The sequence below is a fragment of the Vicugna pacos genome, chromosome X (genome assembly GCF_048564905.1).
Source record: "Vicugna pacos chromosome X, VicPac4, whole genome shotgun sequence".
Classification (NCBI taxonomy): domain Eukaryota; kingdom Metazoa; phylum Chordata; class Mammalia; order Artiodactyla; family Camelidae; genus Vicugna; species Vicugna pacos.
In genome coordinates this window covers 97,574,724-97,597,917 of record NC_133023.1, presented here as the reverse complement: position 1 = coordinate 97,597,917, position 23,194 = coordinate 97,574,724, and the positions used below count along the sequence as shown (strand labels likewise).

The following is a 23,194-nucleotide window of genomic DNA, read 5'->3' as shown; positions in this document are numbered from 1 at the left end:
CGCATTTAAGAGTTAAGTTCGGAAATAAATATGGTCAGCTTTCTGCCAACTGCTTTATGCTTATTTGGATGGTTAATGAGAGATAGAAAAGAAATACATGAGGCACTTAAAATACATGTTCGAAGAGCTATTTAAATTTACACATATAAATCATTTTTTAATGAAGCATTTTTAAAAAACCGATAAAGCCATGAAATAACAGTGCAGTGTATATACCAGAAAAATAATGGCCTTTCTTGTGCTCAGGTCTCCAGAATTCAAACTTGGAAACACCAAGTGCATTCCTCTAATTAACTTCCATATAATGTTAGCATTTGTATTCAGCATTAGGAACACTCAGTAGATTTTCCATAACTTTTATCATCATCATTTGAAATATAGGGCCAGATGTCCTCATACTTAATTCAGGACAAAGTTAATTACATTCAGTTGTAGCTAACTGTAATGCGGGACATGTAAAATTACACATTTGATTTTAGTTTGAAATGATTCCATTACTGTAACTAATACGGCAGATTTAGGGCATGTTACCGCCGTTTGACAAGTGCGTGGCAGAACAACTTAACAACTGCGTTGTGGGCTCTGTGCTTGTTCTTCAGGCAGTAAAGGGCTTACTATACATTTGTGAACATGCATACACTTTATTTGGGAAAAAAATCACATTCTTTTCATTTTTATTTTCTAACAGTACACTTTTTCAATGTCCTTTTCTTTTTGGTAGTGTCACTGGGAGAGCTGAAGTGTAAAGTACTGATATATCATCAGCATTTAAAGCATTTATCACTCTCTTAGTGTGGCATGCTACGAGATAAGGGGACAAGGTCCCTCAGGTCCCTGTTCTCTAGAAAGTTCTGACTTCAGATGTTTTAAATGTATACATTACTTTTCAAATAACATGCATCTGTGACATGTCAAATTGACAAATTAGTTACTTCTTGGCAGATTTTGGCTGAATGCTATAATGTCAAGCTGTCTTGATTGAGATCTATCCTTATATTACAATGCATAGAGCAAAACAGTATATTGTGGCCTACAAAAATTAATTTCACTGTGTGTCAGTTAATGGATTAGGAAATGAAAATTGACCACATATGCAATTGTCAACAGCATTTAGGTTTAGAAATATATATTAGAGTGTGTTATTTGAAATCTGGCAGATAGAATAGAAAGGTGTCTCTGATAATTATGTGCTCAACATGTTTCATGTTATCTATATGCACACAGCGTAATTCAGACAATATTCATGCAGTCTGGTTGTAGGAGATGTGAATTGTTTATTTTGCTTCTAGTGAAGTTATGCCGTTCATAAAATAGATGCCTTTAGTGAGTAACCGTGTCACAGAATAATGACTTTCATATTAAAATAAATAACCCAAAGACATCACCTTTGAACTTACGATGGACCTTTTGAAGTCTCACATTCAGTGTCAGAAGTCATAGCACAGAACATTTTTGGCCTTAAAAGTCACTTGAGTATTAACATTATTCTTCATTATTTTGTAGATGCCGCTCTGAGTAACACAAGGAAACTAAGTTCCCCTTGAATTAAAGGAAAATGAATAGATTTAAAAATTAAGATTTCCTTTGGAGGTGTGAACTAGATTATCGTTCTTGTAAGCATTACAGGTAAACAGCACAAGAGTCAGGGAGCTCCTATGCTGCCCGTGACAGTCCCTGCATTGCCTCAGGACTGAGGTGGACTTCGTCATTCACAGTTTGTCTCACTCTTGCAAGAAGCCATCTTCACACCTTCCATCCCCCCAGGTGAAAAGTGCAGTGTTATTTTGTTTCCAAGTAGGGTTTTTCTTGGCATGCATTCAAATTCCATCTAAACACTGGAAATCAATTATTCTGAACATTTACAGGTAGAAAGCTTTACCTGTAATTTAGGGGGTAACTTTTCAGTAACAAAATAGAACAAAACAAAACAAAGCAAAAAATCCAAAGAGAGAAGAGAGAATCAGAGATTGTAATCACCCTTAGTAATCAGTAGTTTATTATTTAATTCTGTTAGCTATGTGACTATAATGTGCCAAAGGGATATGTTCTGAAGGACCTCTTTTGCACTTTGACTGGTATTTAGGGTTGTCAGAGCTGTCTTACCAGCTCTAAAAAGACCCAAAGCTCAAAATCCTGCCGTTAGGATGTGTTGAAGTTTACATTTTATGCATTGAAATTTAGATACGTCACAGCTTTAAGTTAAATATCCATATTTGCACAAGAAATTTTCCTGTAACAAAGCTCTGCTTTCCAGTGTCTTTACTTGCTGTTGAACATTCTAGAAAAATCTATTCTAGTGCAGGTTTTCTTAAGTTATATTGTGTTTCTTCCTACGGTTTTTCTTTGATAATACATGGATAGGTGTCTTGCTTTTAAATACGTAAACAGTGTGATCACTTGTCTTAAAGCACAGGCCCAGTCGTTGCATGCAGTGTTGAACTTAGACTTGGAGCATTTTATATTATGGGCCAGTGAAGACAATGGTTTGTAATTGCTGCCTTTTGAATCATGGATTGTGAGGTTTACCATCAAGTTGTCCTATTAGGTGCATGTTTTTTGATGATTGGTTTTACAGTGAACAATAACTATATAACACATAACTTATTTATCTTTTAAGTAGTTGTGTGGATCATGTCAAGATCATAGTTTATTTCAGTGGTGTCATTTGATGGAACAATTTTTATGACAAACCAATTGTATTTTATTCAAAGGTACCTGTAAATTATAACTCTTCTAATGTCCAATTGCTGGGATTTATGATGGTTGATTTATAACTCACTTCATGAACATATCCACATGTTTGATATTTCACTTAATTAATGCTTCTGCAACAATACAACTACAAAATGATATTAAAACACGTTTCTTTTGTGTGCTGATCCTGTAATTAGAAGACAGAACTAAGGGATAAAATTTTTGAATAATGATGCCCCTCTGCACAAAAGATTTTAATTTCATGGTATTAAACTAGGAATTTTAATCATTTGAGACAATACTGAGTTCTGTAGAGTCAAACATACAGTATAGTCTTTTAATGTTTTAATCACTGTGCAATGAATGCTGTATTTGTACATGTATTTGTATATGTAACTGCACTGTGTTAATTTTATTGGGCTCATAAGTATATGTTACTATGAAACAGCAGCAATTTCCCGTTGTCGTCAAATTTTAATTACATTATAAATGTACTTAAAATGTAAATGTACTTGCGTTAATTCCACATTAAAAATATCCAACCTTAAACTCATTCATATATTTTTTTCAGTGTAGTATAGTATCAACTAACTACACACTAAAAACTCCTTTCCACTCATTTATTAGTAATGCCCTAAAGACAGCATAAGTATTTTCAGTTAAATGTTTAGCTTCAGATTTGTCATAAAGTTGTACTAAATAAAAGAGAACCAGCTCAGTGATTGACAAAATACAATAGAACAGAGAAGAGAACCCAGAAACAGATGTAGCATTGCATGTGGGGAAATGAGGGACTATTTAATAAATGATGCTAGGAAAATTGTAAAAAAAATAAATGTTTACTTTCAGCCTTGCTTCATGGTCCTCTGGGAGAGACAGAGACAGAGAGACACAGAGAGACAGAATGATCTGTCCCGAATGTGGGTAAAATATTTTGCTTAAACCGTTTCTTTACCCAAATCTGTAGGATAGCAATAACTGATGTTTCAGGGGTTACATAGCCATGTTTGTGAGTGGCTATTTCCACACACTGAAAAAAATCTGCTCCCATAAGGTGGAGCCCAGGGAAACCAGGAAAGCATCAAGATACCTGCAGTTGTTTTCTGAGCCATTGCTTGCTTTTTGCAAACGGCCCTTAGTTGGCTTTGCCAGACGTAGTCTCTTCCACAGCCCCTTAGGGAGCTAGAACTTGTGCCTTAATACAGAGGGGGAATCAAAACCTATGAAGGTGGTTTGGTTGAATCTTTCATTTTTTGAAAAACTCAGATCGTTTCAGATGTCTTAATGAATATCCCATCACGGGATCAACTATTTCTTTGGCCTGTAAATTTATTTTGAGCTTTTTGGAGGCAGCACCAGCCGGTGAACTACTTAATCAAAAATTTAATCCATCTCCAAGAACTCCTTGAAAATTAAATGTCTTCAAGTTTTTATTGCTGTGTTGGCTGAGGAGTAGGTATTATTGTTGGCATTTCCAAAATTATGTATGAGTCTCTCACTATAGAGTATGTGGCTATTATACAAGCCTCCCCAATATCTAGGCTACAGTATTCTCTTAAGGGAGAAAATTTCAGAGTATATTTTTGAAAGTATAAGAAATGCTCCATTGGAAGAGAAATTAGATCAGTGATTTTGTTTTGGGTTTAGTTAGAAATCAATCCAGTTTCACTCAACAGACTTTCTCGAAGGAAAACGCTTATTATTACTAGGTATTAGAACACAGGAATGTGCTTCCCATAGGAGCAGTAGACTCCAGAGTGCTCAGTGAATCAAGTCTCAAGCAATTAATTGTCAGGACAAGCCATTTTGACTACATTTCAGTACACTTCCCTACGTTGATTTGGAATGATCGGTTTACAATCAGTCTTATGGGTCCTGCCCAAGGACAGCAAATGAACAAACAAACCAGTGTTACAGACCAAATCTAAACCTTTTATCTTGTTCAAAAGGAAACTGAGAGAAGTGACAACAGGTTTTTTAAGAAACATAATTCCTTTCTAGTTCAGAATGTATTTTCTCTGTTAAAGCTCATGACATATTCAGGTCTAAAGTTTTCCCTGGCTCTTGGTGAGGCACTACCCTAACATTTGTTGATCACCTCATTTTCACATAGATGAATTAGCACATTAAATTCTGAGGAGATAGTTCCAGCAAACGTACACCAAATAGGACCAATAATGTGTATGGAGAATAGCCAATGAAGCTGGACTTTGTGACGATGTACTCCTGAAGCTAAATGAAACTTTCCTTAAGCCCAAACCCAAATAATACGTAAACTGTTTCAAAGATACATTTCATCTAAGTATTTGTAAAATACACTCACTAATGGCAACTACTACCAAAATAATCAAACCAATAAAACCAGGCTGGGGAATAAATTAAAATAATGGAGCAGAAGAAGAAGGCAGAGGAGAAAGATCTGAAGCATAAAAAGAACTCAATGTGCTGAGGATTTTCTTAGTCAATAGTTTTTATCTCAGTTTGATAGTGAATGCGCTCTTTTACATGGCAAGCTGCAAGAACAAATGTTAGTAACTAAGTGACCTGTTACTTTTCAACCATAACAAAAATGACTTGAAAAATCTTAGTCGACGTTTTGGAATCTAATATTAGAAGCTAAAGTGGTCTCTTTACTGACCCCAGGGAGGACACAGGGCTATACCTATACACTTAGAAACAGTTTCAAAATACCTGAATTCAATGCAAAACAGCCATTTTACATATGGGTATTATTAAGAGTATATGAGTATTTAAAATCTGCCCATATTTCTAAAGATACAAACTGTTGGAAAGGATGTGAAGCAAGAACTCTTACACAATGCTACCGGGAGCATAAATTGATACAACCCTTTGGTGAACAATTTGCTAATACTAAGTAAAATTGAAGTGAATACTGTATGGCTTAGCAATTCCGCTCCTAAGTGTCTACCTCAGAGAAAAAACACATATGTGCTCAAGGAGACAAATGTGCCAGAATGTTTATAATAGCATTGTTTGGAAGAGTGAAAAAAAAGATTGGAGACAACGTGAGTGACCATGAACAGAAGAATAGATAACTAGATTATGGACTATCATACAGTAAAATACTACTTAGAAGTTAAAGTGAATGCCCTAGAGCTTCACCTGTCAACATCAATTAATCTTGCAGGCATAGATGCAAGATGATAGCATTTATATCATGTTTTTAAATGTGCAAAACAAAATAGATACTTTTAATGGATAATTTAAAGTAAAATATGGATATGCTGGATAATGATGAACTCCAAATTAAGGGTGGTAGCTACCTCTGGAGATGGGGTGGTGGGGCGGGGAGAGACAGACAGAGGGAGTTCATGACATTATTCTCTACACATTTTTATATGTCTGAAATATTTCAAACTGTAAAAAATTCTGCTTACTTTAATTCAGTACTGGAAAAGTGGAATACAATGTCTTGTCCCCTGATGATTGAAATACAGTGAAAATCTGCACTAAACTTACCTTCCATACATCCTGTGGGAATTTTGGGTTTTTTTAATATTACATGCTGGCTGAAAATAAGTCAAGAAGTCTTTTTTGCAGTCTTTATAAATATCTTACAAATTACTATGAACTAACATACCAGCAGAAAACTAATATCGAATAAACCTTCATTGACTTAACAATGTATGATTATAAATGTGTTGTATAGGAGAAATATTTACACTTAAGAAATGCTATGTTTTATTTTACAACATAAAATAACTACCTGATGCCACCTGAGAACATCTTTAAAGGTTTGATTTTTACATATTTCTAGTTCATGAATATTCTGCTTCCTTAAATACTTTTTATATTTTAATTTTCAGTGTGTTTAGTGCTCACTCAGAGCTATAATTGAGTGGCAGGCCTGTAAAAATGATGAAATTTTAGTCATATAGTGTCAATTGGTATGCTGATAAAACAACTGGGTCTCTTAAAAAATGTCTTTGTAGCATTTGTCAATATCTGTAGTGTAAACAACCCTACCATGGTGAATTTCAGGCTACTGACATGAAGTCACTCAACTGGGTGTTGGAAAGAGGTATGCAAAATTGGCATTTGTGAGTTGGTATATGTCAATTCTAGCACATTGCTGATTTCCTCTTATGAAACATACAGTGTTAGGCCCACAGTAAGTGTTCAGTAAAATTCCTTATTAAAGTGCGCTAAGATTTCTGAGTTATAACCCACCATTAGGTTATGTGTAGCTATGCTTTTAGCATATCTGTTACCCAGATTTGCATTTTCAAAACCAAGGAAGCAGAGATTGTGATCTCAAGCATGATCATCTAAAATCAGAAACTGAACATATGGAAGAGAGTAGGGATAATGAAAAACAAGGGAGGCGTAATGGGAGAAATTAAATTCCTGTGGCCAAGAACAACTGTTTGATTCAGATATAAAACTTCGAAATCCAAATGAAAGCCAAGAGCTAACTGTAAAACCAAGGTACAACAAGAAACCTACCTAAATAAGGATACAAAGCACAAACAAGAGAAGTAAATACAACTTCTGGAGAACACAAACACAAAAGCAATAAAGTTATACAAACATAAAGCAATAAAGTTAACGAGGAGAAGGCCAGGGCTGTACCCATAGACTTCTAGGCTAATCTTTTTTTACATTTCCTAGAAATTAGTGATGACTTCTCTTATTATCTTTGGAGGGAAATGAATGTAGGAGTTCTCTCTGTATTGGTCTGTCTCTCTGTCTATGGCATATTCCTTATGTGCTCAGGATGAATATCTCATTCATGAATATTCATGAGTATCTAGATGCCTCTGAGTTTTGCACTGATGTGGTCAGTTAGAGCTTTTTTTTCTTCCATGTCATTCATCCACTGGTTTATTCATTTAACAAGCATGCACCAAGTTTCTCAGAGACCTGTTGCATTCTTAATTTGGCGACTTTTACTTTTAGAGCTGAGTTTTAATATCATGAAAATGCATGCTAATTTTTATAACATGTTCCAAGAGGAAAATAGATTTTTATACATAGATCTTCACTAATGCATGTCATGTGTAAATCATGGGACCCCTTGAACTTGATGAGGTCAGCATCTAAACCACTTCATGGTTATTGATCTGAAGAAGCTAAACACTGCAGCATTTCTAAAAGTGTAAGAGTGACAGCATCCGGGAAATTTACTATGTCAGCAAGTTTTTATAGGTTAGGACCTCATATTTCACATTGCAAAGAAGCAACCTTTTGAAAAGAAGTCTGTAGCATCAGGAGTACCCTGTTCCTATCTCCATCCTTCTCCAAGCAAAAGGTTCAGTCTTCTCCAATCAGTGGTAGGGTGAGGTGAGGGTGGGGGAAAAAAAGAGGTAACTTCCCTACCAGAGTGAAATGATCTGTCCAGGAGTCCGAAATACTACTCTCATTCTGTGAGGGAGTGGTGGCTCTGTTCCACAAGCCGTTGCCTCTTCATATATTTAAGGTCTGCCTGCTGTTCCTCCTTTCTGATAGCTTTATCCAGGCTAGAGGTTGAGATTAATTCTGGAAATCTCAAGGTAAGCCATAGCCCCATGGACAGAATGGAAGAGGTCTCGCTGTCTTTGTTTAAGTGTTTTTATTTCTTTTTTCCCCTTAACGCAGGCACTGGGGATTGAACCTGGGACCTCACGCATGCTAAGCACGTGCTCTGCCACTGAACTCTACCCCCCAACTCCAAGGGCAGAAGAGGTCTTCCTTGAGAGTACTATTGGAGAAAATGAGTACTCTCTGGACCTGGATTGGATGGGAAAGGCGGGGGGCCCACAGTCTTTTGCCTGCTGTGACCCCTTCAGCACTCTCCATAGTTTGCAGAGCGTGTTGATTTTTGTGGCTTTAAACACGCGATTTGTTTCCCATTTTTATTGGGTTTTATTTTTGTATTACACCACCGATCCTAGCATTCTTTTTTTTAACCAGGAGGTTTCTAAATGGCATCAGCTTCAGACTCAAAAAGAGCCCTGATTCCTGAGTGCTTTGCTCAGACAGGGCTGTTAGTAGCTGAAGTCTGTTTTCCCGTCACCCACAGCTGCGCTGCATTGTTAGAATCGCAGCTTCGGTGGGCCTTTGAAGCCTTGCTTCAGCTCTCAAACAACAGCTTCTGGAGTAGCCTGCTGTCTCGGTGTGCTGCCGTATGTCTTACCCTGCACAGCGGCCATGAATCGAGTTGAAATGTTGCCGGAATGATTGTGTGCCAGATGACGCTCTAGATGTCAAATGTCACATCTGGAAGGCACAATGCTCACAGCTGGGCTAAAAGCCAGACACCAGCACCACAAGTTCATTCCACATGTGCTGCTATGAGTCTGGGACCATGGTTCCATTCCAGTTTATTTGACTGTCACTCTGCCTTCCAGGCTACCCTTTGGTCTTCTTGATTTGGTCACCTGTTTGTCAATTAGAGCAGCACTAGTAAGAATTACAGGCAGTTTTCAGTCCCAGGTTTGCTGAAAAGATTGTCACCAATGCAGAATGACCTAGCTGCCCTAAAAATACAGACAGAGCTCCTGTTGAAAGCACTGTATTTTCACGGTGTGGAGTGGGAGAACTGAGTTCTCATCCTGGCTCGGCCCTTGTGTTACTTTGGGCCTGGCCTTATCTTCACCTCAATTTCCTCATCTGTTAAATGGGCAGAGTGGTTTGGATGGTGTGTAAGGACACTTGCAGCTCTGACATTCTTAGATTGGACTATAAGCCTCCAGAAGTTGTTTAGAAATTATAATTAAGCAATTTTGTGAACTTGTCTGTCATGGTTCAAGAGAGTAGGGGAGAAAATCTTTCTCCCTTGAAATAGAAAATTGGACAGTACTTTGTTCTTGTCATCATTTAGCAACTGATATTCAAAAGAATCAAGAACAATCAGATTTAAACAGCAAGTTGAAATGACCACACTACATTAACACACTTTTCCTCACTCAGCAAGAGTTCTGTTTTAATCTGTCACTTCCAATATTGCAGCAGCATGTTTCAGCCCATTTAGGTTAAGTAGCTACAGCGATGTTGAAAGCACTAATGATTCTTATATGGCGACTGCACATGCTCTAGGTAGAAGCTAGCGAGGGCCTGGATCTGAAGCCCTGGTTCTTAGGTGGGCTTAAAGGCCCTATGTGTATCTTGGTGGCAACATGCGACACATGGCTCCTGATGAAAACAGTCATTTTTGAGTGCATGGGATAAAGGTTAACTGTGGCTTGGAGACTGATGGACCCAGGAGCTCCTCCCTCTGCCACAGGGAGGACCAATCAGAGGAGGTATAAGGCCATGCCTCCATTGCTGCCTTTGTAAGGGGTGGTCGCCATGGCAACAAGGCCAGGGAGGCTCACTTTTACCAAGTGCAGAGCGCTGGGGCTACAGACCGTTCCCCATTCAAATTTGAAGTAACGTATTTCCATGTATGAATCAGTATCCTTTAAGCCTAAGGTGGACAATTACAGTGTCTCCTCTTTCTCTCTTTTAGCCAAACTGATTTCTTTCATTTGTTCATGAAACTTCAATCCTAGGCGTTATTTTTATTTGAGCATGCCCTCTTCTCATGATTCCTACTGTGGGATAAACACGGATTCAGATTCAGCTAACATTTATTGAGCAATTGCTGTGTAGTAGTGCAGTAAGCACTCGCAAACTCGCAAAAAGCCAAGGTATGAATCAGAACACCAATTTAATTCGAAAAGGGAAATATTCTAACAGATTGAAGTCTTGATGTGATTGATTGATGTGCTGGTTGGTCAGCAACCCTGTAGAAAATACAATATAGAAGGCCTAATTATAATAAAAAAGTTGCTTAGTGAGCATGGAACCAGAAAAGGGGCATTCGTTGGCTCACTGGAATGGCTCATGTCTGTAAGCCAGGTGCACCCCTCTCCACTGTGGGGAGACACCAGTTAACGAGGCATGATGCTCATGTTCTCTGATCTGGGCAACTTCTTCCTTAGCCCTGGACAGCACTGGAGATGCACTGATGGATTCTTCCTTGAAGAGTCTACTAGTTGTACTTGCAAACTGACTGCTCTCCTCTTTCTGTTAACATTTTTCCAGACGGGGGACAATAAACCTGAGTTGATGTCAGTTCTCTTAGTTACAATGACATGCCAGTTCGCATGTCATTGTAACTACAAGCTCTTAGGCAACTATTCTGATAGGTCATTCCTTCCAGGATGTATGTATTTTAATAATGTGACTCTCTGAGAGGAACTCTTCCTCCACGTTCAGGCATCTTACTTCATCTCTATGCTATGAAAAGCAAGTCCAAGACCAAACGGAAAGCAAGTCTGGGTTTGATAGAGAGAAAAATGGATTTGGGGATTAGGAGTTGGAAAAGATAAAGGATGCAGGAATAAGGGTACCAAAAAAGAAGCAGTGTTTCTGATGAGTTTTAACCTGTCAGCTGCTCCTGTGTTCTTCCTTTATGAGTGTGGTCCTGGCCCTGTGATGGACTGGACTAAATATCCTGGATACAGATCTAATAAGTTCTGATGTTTTGGTGGGAGAGGTAAGAAAGGACTGGAACATGGAATGCTGCTAAGGAGAGAAAAGCAGGGAGTTGCTCCAGTGGAGGAACAGAATGCTTGATGGGCAGGATGAAAAACCGAACATCATGATTTTGTCAAGGGTTGGACCTGGAGGAATGGTCATAATTTCCTACCACAGTATACTTCTCTAAGATTCCATTTTCTAGTCTACTTATTCTAGCAAAATGTGAATTCTAGCTAGATTTCTCCCTGAAAAGAGAAAAAGTATTCATAGAAGGTATTGATTCAAATCTAAAGAGATGAGAAAGTGATTAGTTAGTGAAGGACCTTATTCATTTTCAGTCCCAAATATGTCATCCTTGTTTTCTTCTATCAGTAAGCCTTGTTTTTTCCTTAATCCAGTTGACATACTTGGAGACCTTAGTATATATTCCATATTTGCCTTTCACTGCACACTCTTCGCCCCAGCTAATAATTCCAGTTAAGAAACTGGTACCTTCCACTTCAGTAATATGAGGTCCCCCACTATCTCCTTGGCATGAATCACGCCCTCCCTCATGGTAGCCGGCACAGAACATGTTGCTGTAGATGGTGAACTTTGTGGACCGAAGGCATGTGGCTCGGTCAACAAGTGGAACGCTCAGGTACTGAAGAACTGAAGCCGTTCGCCCTCTGCTGAAGACTTTTCCCCAGCCACTCACATAGCCTGATCCAAATTTGAGGAAGGTGTTCGTGTATTCCTTGTCTGCAATGCAAATTGGGGTGACGTAGCTGTTTAGCGTTAAGGGTTCATCCAGTTCCAGAAGGGCAATGTCATGGTTGTACTTATTAACACTGGCGTTGTAGCTGTGGTGAGGGATGGCACGGACCACATTTCGTGTTTGCTCTGTGGGTTCTGTCTCCTCGGTGTTATGCTCTCCTATGGAAAAGAAATTTCTTTTTCAGTCACAGTCTTTCCCATAAAGAAACACATTTTCCCAACATCCACCTAGCATCAGTTACTTAGCCAGTGGCTTATGTTCACCCATCAAAAAGACATTTCTCTTTAGTCGCAAAACGTCTTCCACATAATGAAACAGATTCTCCAAGTGTCCACTCCGCATCACTACATTAACTGGCAGCCAAGTGTCAAAGATCTTATTCTTTTTTTTACACTAATAAATGCACAATTATTATTATTTCAAAGAGAAGTCAATAAATACACATGAAAAAGTCTTCTCACTTGCACCTTTAGGATAATGGTTTTCAACTTTTGTGTGCTTCTGTTATACTTCTGATTACCAAATTTTTGATAACACACATGATAAAATTATTTTATCACAACACTAAATTAAAGAGGAATAATGAAAATCTACCAATAATACAATAATTTCATGTTGTGCATTACTTATAAAAGCATTTGTATGATTCGTCTTTCTCCAGCCTAACAATAGTCATATTCACTGTAGCAAAATTTTAAAAATTAACTCAATGACACATTGATTGACAACTTATGCCTAGGTTATGAATACTCAGTTGTGTGTCACTCAAAGATCTTATTCTTACATTATTAGAATTTTGGTAAAATGTAATGAGGGCGAATGCATACTTTGCAGACCAAAAAGCCATTCAGGACCATCAGTTAGGTTGTTCTGTTCACCCAGGCTGTCACCAGCCTTACATTGTTCACAAGTGATAGTGAAACTATTTGTTATGAATTATCCTAGACTTTCCCAATTTCAAGCATTTTGATCCATTTTTTTGAGCACAGATCGTACATTCATTTGGTCCTTCATTCAGATGTTAACTGAGGGCAGGCTACAGCTTGTGCTGGGTGCCAGAGATACTGGGATTAGTGACATGACATGGCTTTGGCGGAAGGCTCAGTCTGGTGTGGACTGGAAACATCAGTAGAGACTTGTATAGCACCGAGGTGAGCACTGATAAAGTTACACCAAAACAATAATCAGGGCCTTGGAGGATGGAACAAGTTGGATTTTGAAAAGATGGCCCCTCGACCACCTGTTCACCTTATTTAGCCATGATCTTATTAGACCTTAGTAAAATATGAAATACCCATTACAGAGAAGATCTAGAGATTCTGCAGATTACTATCACTCTTTATTTACCTGCGACAACAGTAATTTTAACACCAGGTTCGATACAGTGGGCTGCAGTTACCACCCATTTTTCATTAATGATGGAACCGCCACAGAATGCAGTAGTTTTCCTCTTCAAAAGGACCTGTCGAAACAAAATCATGAATCTTACTACCTAATATATTTGATCCAGAACAAAATAAATATGTGTGCCATTGATAGGAGTGGGCAAAAATTGGCTTCCGGGTCCTGGCAGAAGTGCAGTGTTTCTGGAAAGTGTCAGCTCTGAAGATGAATTCGCGTTTCTGGAGCACAATTAAAAAGGCCATTTCTGTAACTGTTTTGAAGACGACATGCTGTGGAACCAGGAGGAGCTCGAAATGAGGCAACCTTGAGGAAATGGCTTCTTTTGCTGATGTAGGGCCCTTGGATTCCTTCTCCAGGTGAGTCAGGTTCTCTGATAGCATGGACTGATTCATGGGGATACGGCAGGTACATTCAGAAACGCACTGACTTGACTCCTTAAGATCAATAGTTATGACTGAGTCTCCTGTCCCCGTGTGAGGAAATCTTGCTACAGGTCATTTAAAAGAGAAAAATGACTGATTTTTCCAAGAGGTCTTTTAAAGCCCTTTCTAAACTAGAATAATATGAAATGAGACCTGTGGCCTCCATAAGGGCTGTGCTCATGGCCATCAGGCACTAGGCAACGGCAGGACTTCTGCGCTCCTTCCGGTCTCCCCCAACCACATTTGACTCTCCTGACTGGATCTGCAAGCTGCCTCTGTCCTAAAATCTCTACTAAGCTACACTTGATTTTTGGGCAGAGTGGACAAAGGTGTCTGGGTGCTGCTTTGAGCCTGGGCATTATTAGATAAGAGGCCAATCCATTCTTTCATCTGTACCTTCGTTGTATAACCAGAGTGGACAATGACTATTTTTACCACCTCAATGTCTAGATCAACTTGGAGAATTTCACTTCCTATGTATGCCAGGGCCTTGAGCCACCTCTTCGGGAAGAAAGCTGAGAAATGTGAACACTAGAGGGCACACTCAACATTTGGTAAACCCTTTGTGGGCACAGACTAGCCCAGGTGAACTGATGCCCTTTTACTAAAGCACACGTAGCCCCAGGCGTAAACCCATTCATCATAAACTAGGAAACTAGGGAAAGGGAGGGCTCAATCCTTTCAAGAGTGAGTCTGAGAAGGTCCTTGGGGGTATATGCTAGTGAAGATTCTTTCTGTCCTGAATTCGATTTACTGAACACTTGCTAAGCCCTAGACACTAAAGCACTAGCCTCCTACCTGGAGACTTGTGGGGTTAACTCCCTGAAAGCCTCTGACCCTCTTTTCTGGACCCGGGTCTTCCCTCTCACTCTAGCTGTTACTTTGTATTTATGAAATATAGGAAAACTCATGTAATAGTATAATAATCCCCAGTGTACCCACCACCCAGGCTTCACAATCTTCTTAATTTTTTTTGAACAGTTATTGATGGCTTGCTATGGACTAATCATTGTGCTAAGTGTTTTATGTACATTTAATAATACAACACTTTGTGCAGTGATAGTAACATTCACTTACAGATGAGCAAACTGAGGTTAGTTAAGGTTAGTGAGTGGTGAGGCTGGGATACAAATCCTAGTCTGCCCGGTGGACCAATTGCAGTAGCATCATCTGGGATGCTTGTGAAATGCAGCTTTGGGAGCCCACCAAGACTTACTCAGAATATTTGGTGGGCAGGACAGGAGAAAATGAAGATCTCTAGAATATCCTTATGCATAATCAAATTTGAGAAATTCTGTTTCAGAATTTCCAAGCTTGGTGGTCTTTATGCATTAAAAGCACTCCCTCCAGGCAGAGCTGGTCACATAATTTGTGGGGCTTGTTGCATAATGAAAAGATGGGGGCTCCTGGTTCAAAAGCCAGGAAAAATGTCATTGAAGATACTAAAATACAAAACTTTGTCATTTTGTCTGTGGTCACGCACAACCTAGCTATCATGGGGCTTTAAATTGACTGTTTACTGTTGTGCTCCCTCAGGTGTGGGGGATATTCGTTGGGGGAGTGCAGATCCTCACAGATGCCCAGGGCCTGCAGCCTGCAATTTAGCATGCGAGCACAAACGCACCCCTCAGCTGCCAGGTCCCCTCTGCCACCAGCCACTGGACTGACATCCTGTGCCCCAGCAGGGGGAAGGATAAGTCAGTCTTCCCTTCCCGCTGGCCCACTGCAGCAATCAACAGCGAAGGCGTGACGCCCAAGGAATTGCAGCTTCCACGCCAGGATGTGCTCAGTACCTGGAATGAAGGTAGGCAAGAGGCTCGCCCTTGCCATTCACCCTCCAAATGTACTGTGACACATTTCTAGTCCCCAGATACCATGTGGTCAAGCCCCCTCCCTAAATGGCAGGCAGTCTGTGCACCCCACTTCAATCCTCCCTGCACCTGTGCCAGAGGAGGGTGACAACAGTAGCTGTTGGGATGGAGAGGGGGTCTATGTCAGTGTGCCAAGGGTTGGGGATGGCAGTGGTCATCTGGCAGCTGTGGAGAGGGGGAGGCAGACCTAGCCAAGGCACCAGGGGATAGGGGAGAGGGAGGTTAAGAATCCATCCCCGAGAGGTGTGATGATCTGAGGTTCCAGGTCCCCAGGACACACGTGCTCCACTGTCTCACTGAACTTGAGTTATAAGACACAAATGCAAAGCACTGGACTCCAGAGGGGAGGGTATAGCTCAGTGGTAGAGTGCATGCTTAGCATGCACGAGGTCCTGGGTTCAAGCCCCAGTACCTCCATTAAAATAAATGAATTACTAAATAAACCTATCACCTACCCCCCAAAAAAACCCCAAACAGCGCTGGACTCCAAATGTGGCTTCTTTCTGAATGCAGGGCCCTGTGTGAGTGCACTGGTCACCAGCTCATGAAGCTGGCCCAGACCTCAGCTAATTTTCATCACCGAGCAAATTTGGGCCCACTTCTATATTGGGCCTAATGATTACAACTGAATACGTCTGCTCAAGTAACTGGAGTTAAGAATTCACAAACAATGATATAATGGTGCTTCTCTGTATTAGAGGTGAATTGGACGCCTCCCAGCTTAATGGGCTAGTTGGGCCAGACTGAATGACAGCCACAGCCCCGGGGCACAGAGACAATGATGTAGCTAGTCTGACTTCTGCCAAAGACTTGCTGCCTGGAGCTTCTATGCCTTTATGGTGGATGGCTGAGAAATACAGTGATGTTCTCTTAAGCCTGAAGAGCGTGTTTGTTTGTTTGTTTGTTTTGCCAATCCCTGAGTGGTATTAGAAATTTTAGCAAACATCTTTGCCAAGGAAAAGCCCTAAATATATTTGCATTTAAAGATATTACAAGTGACTTGGTTTTGGAATGTTTGCTTGGCTACCTCAGGATCACAGCTATCTAAATATTAGCTATTTGGGGATGAGCTGTCTGCTTGGCCAAGGACAAGTTCTTGTAAGGCATCACTTTGGAGAATGGTGGGAAAAATGGGAAAGCATATGTTATGAGCAAGGCATCCGAGTTCTGATCTGTCAAACATTTTCATGTTTGTCATATCCTAAGAGGAGCCTGTTTTCTCTTTCAGACATACACACGCGCATATGCAAAATACACATTCACATATCTGTTCTGATGTTCTTCGTTGATAATGAAAGCCCAGAGTAATAGCTGCTACCCTGTTGTTCCCTTCCTAACCTTTTAACTCGAATCTGGCCTTTCCCTGTGATTTCAGTAAACCCATTTTCTCCCTTCCTAGCCACCTCCAGCTGTACGATAACATTTTTTCTTTGCATACTCATTCTCTCACATAAAGAGCAAAACCATTTCTGCACAATATACAGCTTGTTATGCTCACAGGTGTGTTTCGCCCCGCCATTGGCCCTACTTCATTTCTCTGGGCCCAGAGGGGATGCTCACTTTTGGTTTTTAATAGTTAACTAAACTAGTCATTGAAACAGATTTCATCAAACCATCCTAGAGAATAATTGTCTAAATGTCCTATCCAAAATAGTTTTGTGGGCCCAGGTGAGATTACATATGTCATGTTTTTATTTCTGGTAATTGTAACTTTATCATCTGAACTAGGAAAAATAGAGGGTTACCTTTTCCAGGTGAAGATATTTCTCTAGTTTTAGGACCTTCATGTAACATCTTCCTCCCAATCCCCCTCACCAAATAAGATAAAGTTATGGTTCATACACATGGTAACTCCATGCTTTCTGCCACAGGGGTGTGTCCTAACCAAATGGAAGGGATTGGGTCTGTATAGGTAGGTGTATAGGTCAAGAGCTCGGGTACCTTTAAGGATAGCTTCAGGCCAAAGCTGAGGAAAGCCAAGACTGGGGAAAATGCTAAGACATTTTAAAGACTATTTAGGCCAAGAATAGAGTAAGGAATAGACAGACTGCTTCTCAAGACATATTTTGTCAGTGAAAATGGTTAAATATTGGCAATTGTATACGATACAACATAATATAAGGGAGTAAGGAAAACTTAACCACTTGGTTTCCATTGTATTCTGTTTTTTCAATCTCGTAGAATGATCTTCAAGTTACTAAATGTAGAATAAATATGGCTAATACAGAACTTCAGGCCTACAATAGAACAAAAGAGAAAGACCATGCACTTCTTCACACACAGGGCCAGACAGATCCTAACCCAACGCAGAAGAGGTGGGCGGAGCTCTGGGGGGGGCAGCTGCGCTTGCTCAGAATTGCAGGCCCGCAGGGTCAAGCGCAACGGACCAAAACCAAATGAAAGCTTTAGGAAGCCAAAGGCGGTGCTGCTTCCTCAGATCTCTCACTTTTAAGCTGCTGATGAAGGTGGTCTCATAGTATAGGCGTGGCGATTTCCCTTTTTTCTCTAATGTTCAAATTTTTCATTGCTTCCCTTTGTAGCTGTATGAAATTCGCATTCTTTTATAGTTTCCCACTCCGCTAAGGACATACTGACTCTAGGAAATATCCTTTCTGTTCCTATATAGTGCAGTTAACCCTGTCGCCTCCTCTCTTGGGAAGGAGGGCCTAAGTGTCCCTGCAGAGTCCCTGCTTCCTCTCCCTGAGTTCTAGAAGGGCTCTGAGCCCACCGCTGGGTATCTGGAGGGAAAATGAAGGAAACCAGCCTCACGCCTCCCTCCGCCCCTCTCTCCGGTCGCCGTGAAGCCGGGCTAGAGGTCAGAGGTCAGGCAAACCCGCCTGCGCCTTTGGCTTCGGATAGGGCGGGGCCAGGGCGGCCGGAAGCGCGGGGGGTTCTGGGAAGCTCCTGGGGTTAAAAGCGGCGCAGCTGCCGCGGGTTTTGCCTCCCGCCCGGAAGCTGAGCTGAAAGCTTCGGAGCAAGGTAAGAAATCAGTGCGGCTGCAGATGAGCTGTGTGGGAGGTGAACCTCGCTTCTTAGGGTATCAAAGCTGGACAGGGTGGCCTAGGTCCCCTCTCCTGCCCTGGCCCATCTCCCAGCAGGTGAACCCGAGCCCTTGACACTCGCCGGGATGGGGTTATCCCGCCGCTGCTGTCCCAGGGACAGGGCAGCTCTTTACGTCAACAATTCCACGAACATTTGTTCAACCAGTCCAAGTAGCCAACCCTAGTGGTGGGAAAGGGTTTCTTAACCGGGGCCGGAGTCGACCTACCTGCCTGGAACTTTCTTAACCAGGGCCTAAATCGACCCACCTGCCTGGAACTTTCACTGCTAAGTCCACAAAGAAAAAGTCATTGTCCGCTTTCTCTTGTAGTCCTTTAGCTCACCTAAACCTTTTCTTTAACTAGAGGGAAGATTTCCATTTCGTTCAAACTGTTCGTTACTCCAGGTGAAAGTAAATTCCCTACGTTCTTTTTTATGGGATTTCTTACCCCTTCCCCTTTTACTGAAGCTTCAGCATTTTGAATTACTCTTTTCTAGGTGACGTTGCTAACCAGTATTTCATATGACAGAGCCACAAATCTAGTTTGGCCATTGAAACCCCAGCTGTTGCTTGCTTTCTCTTGATGCCTTGGCTGCAGCAGGTGTATTGCAGTCTTGTCTGCAATCAGATCAAGTATTTCCACCTGGGCGTGATAGGGCAGCGCTGGCTTATCCACGAACGGGTAGAGATTCTTCTTGGTTTCATTTCTTGTTTCCTCTTTGTCTAAAAGTGTCTTTTGTACTTTCGCCTAAAAATAGTTTATCTCCTATTTTTGAAAACCAGTAACCTTTTGAGAGAAACTGAGTGCAGGTGGGTGTGGAGAGACAGTTCTCTGGTGAGAAAGAATCAGTGTGGAAATAGGAAAGGGTCTTTCTCAGGTATCCTAGAAAGTAGTGCAGCTCTTCACCTTTGGAAAAGACTAAAACCTAGCGCTTGGTACCTCTACAGTCAGGAACCTTACTTTATATGGATGAAAAAGGGAGTGAACTTGTGTGCACACGTGTGGATGAGTGATCTTGAACATTCCAAATGATCTTAGCCACACTTCATAGGAAAGAGACAACAGGTACACTGTAAGTGAGGAGGACATGGACAGACTTGAAATGTTGGGTAGCATTTATATCTTCTTTGTAGTACAGTTCTAACCAGCTCTAATAGTTTCTTCTGCTTAAAAAAAAAAGCTTGATAGAGTTACTAAAATTTCTATTAGGTAAGACTTGCATTGTTGAAACATTGGCAAGCATCTGGCTTAAAGGGGTTGGGTAGAGAACAGAGATTCTGTGATATTTTATAACCCCCGCCTTTATTTAGCTCTCATTTAAGTCTATTTGTCGTTTCATTTCTGGGATGACAAGAGGACAATGCTAAGCCCAAAATACATGCATCCTGGGTTTGTCTTTTTTTTTTTTAAGGGAAGTCATCTTAGCTAATAAAACAGCCCTGGGTTCTGCTTTATGTCCCACAAGCCCAAGGAAGATAATTATAAAGTAGGATCTTTTGTTCTAACCACCTTATCCGTGGAAGTTTGGCACATAGTGAAAATAAAATGCACAAGAAAACAAACAGTAAAATTAGAATTAGATACATGGATGTTAGGTAGAATAAAAGTGTAATTAGAGTGGCTGGGCCCAAGATGGATTGTTCAATGAAAGATCAGTGGAGAAGGTCAGTCTTACAAAGAGTGTGAAGGAGAGTAAAGATGGAGTGAAGGATGGTCATGGTGGGTGAGGGAAACAGTGCTGGTGGGATGCTAAAGTAGGGGGCAGAGGGGGTGTAAAGGAATGTACAGTGTATTTTATTGGCTCTAAAATCAAGTCCAACAAATACCATTAAAAGCAAATGTGTAAGAAAGGAAACTATAAAGTCTTGGTTGTGGTGGTCTGCCACCCTTCAGTACCATTCTCCACAACGTCTGTGCCAATCCCTACTCCCAGGTGTATGTTCAATATTACAGCATTATATGGGAAAATTGCAGGCAATCTGAAGAATCTTGACACATAACTAGTCTAAAAAAATTCCAGTGGTGTTAAACCTGGGGACATTTACCTGATTCTGGCTTAAATTGTTACCCGTTTGATGATTGAAAAGTCTTTAAAGCTATTGGTCTCTGACGGCAAAGGTTTAAACCTCGGTAGAGAAAGTATTTTGGAGTGAAGCGTCCTTGATATTCCTACAGAATCATATGATTGTGGCCATTAGGGAGTTTTATGTTTGACTAAACTGTTACAAATGTTGTCCGACAGAACTTTCTGCAGTGATGGAAGTGTTCTGTCCAATACAGTAGCCACTAGCCACATGTGGCTCCTGTGCACTTGAAATGTGGCAGGTGTTACTAAGGGAAACGAATCTTTAATTTTATTTAATGGTAGTTAAGTTAAATTTAAATAGCCACATGGGCTTGTAGTTACCTTATTGGTTTTATATAAGGACCAGCCTGGCTCCTTGCCTCTGGGGTTGACTCCTCTCCAATGGAATCACTTAGGCTTTAGCTGTAGGCTGACTTACAACCAGGTTTTGCTACAAATCTAGCTGTTGGTTCAAAAGTGTGCAGGTGATTCTCCTGTGGATTGTCTGCAGATCACACCTGGAGAAATGTGGGACTAGGTACCATGAGTCTGCTAGTTGGTGTTTTGGACCTAGCTTCTATAACAAGTTTGTTTGGACCAGTGAGTTTCAAACTGTACAGTCTGTCAGAGTCACCTGACGGGCTTGTTAGTGCACGAATTTCTGGGCCCCAGCCCCAGAGATTCTGGTTCAGCAGGTCTGGGGAATAGCATGAAAATTTACATTCCTAACAAGTTCTCAGGTGATTGTGATGCTGCCACACTTTGGGAGCTGCAGCCTTGGCCCAAGCCCCTATCTCATGTGCCCTGGTTCCAGTAACCCAGTTCTCGCCTTAATCTTTCCTGAGCTCTTTCAAAAATCCCTTTGAAATAATCCAGGTTCTCTGGACCCAGAGACTTCCTGACTGTCACCAGTTCTCCTAGGGGCTGAAGCGGAAGTAGTACCCAGAGCGCCAGTACCTGTGACCTTGCTTCCAGACCTCCACATTGCTTGTCTGAAATTTTTTTGTTATTTCCTTGATGCCAAACTCTCCTTGACCTTGTATGGTAGCTGTCCCTGGACTCCTCTTTCACCAGCTCCTCACCTGGGGGGGCTTCCTTATGTTGCTTAGAGCTTAAACTTGCCTAAACACTTCCTCACCCCAATAGGTCTGTCTAGTGTCCTGGCCTCAGCCTCCCACCTGGTCTGTCCCTTGCCCACTGGGCTCCAGTTTTCACACAGTATAGGGTATAGAGTACCTGCCAAGGGAATTGACCTGGTTTGGCGTCCTTTCCACCAACAATTCGAATCAGATCCCTAGACTGGTTGCTTTGAGTGGTGTTACTCAGAATTATTTCCGCTTCAGAAGAATTGTCATAGTTCATACTGGAAAAAATAGTCTCAGCACGGGTGAACGTCGTAGGAGTGTCTGACACAGAAACTCTTCCACATGGGAATGGCACTAGAAAAATGGAAAAAAAATAGTGTTCTGATATTTCTCATTGGCAAGCAGGACATATGTTACAACAGTCGAGAATGAGGCCCATCCTTGTCACTTCTGAGCAGCAGACAATATTTTAATATTTTAAAAAATCGGATCAATAAATATAGTCTCAAACTAAAAGGTTAATTGCATTATTTTCATAGAAAGTTTTCCAGCCCTTCATGAAAAGGACGTTTGGCTCAGGAATCCATCATCTTTACGGAAATAGAATAGGTGTTCCAGAATCAAATTTTGTAAGACTTGTATAAAGTCTGCTGACTTTCTGTTTAATTTCTTTACTAAAAAGGCTTATTCGCAAGCACTGTCCCTGAATAGAAGTCTGGTGGTTGATGCCGTGTAACTCTGATTTTAGAATCAGGTAAATGGGACATCTGCTGCTTATTGTTAACAAGATTTCTTTTATTTCTTTTTAAATTTTTTCTTTTTTTTTTTTTGCGGGGGGAAGTAATTAGGTTTATTTTTAGAGAAGGTACTGGGGATTGAACCCAGGACCTTCTGCATGCTAGGCATGTACTCTACCACTTGAGCTCTACCGTCCCCACTAATAGGATTTCTTTTATGCACTAGGATGCCTTCTAGATTCCAAGGTAGACTTTAGGTATCCATTGGAGAGAGATTATTGCAATTTAATTACCTGGCTGTCAAGTATTAACCAAATAAATTGTTAATGTGATCATTACAGCCACATCTACCTGGGAACTGGCCACCTTTGACCTTGGGTTGGTTTATTTTTTAAAGAAAAGAAATCATCTACTGATACACTGGGGACAACCAGAGTGGAAATTTGTAGTCAAGCAAAGTCACCTCACATTTCATTTTCATTTCTCACTTTCCTTCCATCCATATCCCTTATAACAGACATCTCTATAGCAACCAGCTGTGGCAAAGTATCACGGAGACAGCATGTAGTTGGGAAAACAGGAAATTAGTTCAAAATACTTATGTATAAATATAAATCATCAACAATGGCTTGAGAAGAAGACTATTACTATT

General features: G+C 40.7%; 2 protein-coding genes across 3 annotated transcripts in view; one reads left to right on the top strand and one right to left on the bottom strand.

The window, feature by feature from the left end:
• Positions 1-3,243, top strand: part of MCF2 (MCF.2 cell line derived transforming sequence) — a 114,584-nt gene extending 111,341 nt beyond the window's left edge. For both annotated transcript variants that reach the window (XM_072956422.1, XM_072956425.1), the window contains exon 30: positions 1,504-3,243. The gene's annotated coding sequence lies outside the window, so the exon portion shown is untranslated. The remainder of the gene's footprint in view (positions 1-1,503) is intronic.
• Positions 3,244-10,968: 7,725 nt separating this feature from the next.
• F9 (coagulation factor IX) overlaps positions 10,969-23,194 on the bottom strand; it is a 29,432-nt gene continuing 17,206 nt past the window's right edge. Inside the window, exons 6-8 of the mRNA XM_006217369.4 lie at positions 21,957-22,159; positions 13,265-13,379; positions 10,969-12,075 (exon numbers count right to left, since the gene is read on the bottom strand). Coding sequence (XP_006217431.1) covers positions 11,510-12,075; positions 13,265-13,379; positions 21,957-22,159 — 884 coding nt within the window. The 3' untranslated portion in view covers positions 10,969-11,509. The remainder of the gene's footprint in view (positions 12,076-13,264; positions 13,380-21,956; positions 22,160-23,194) is intronic.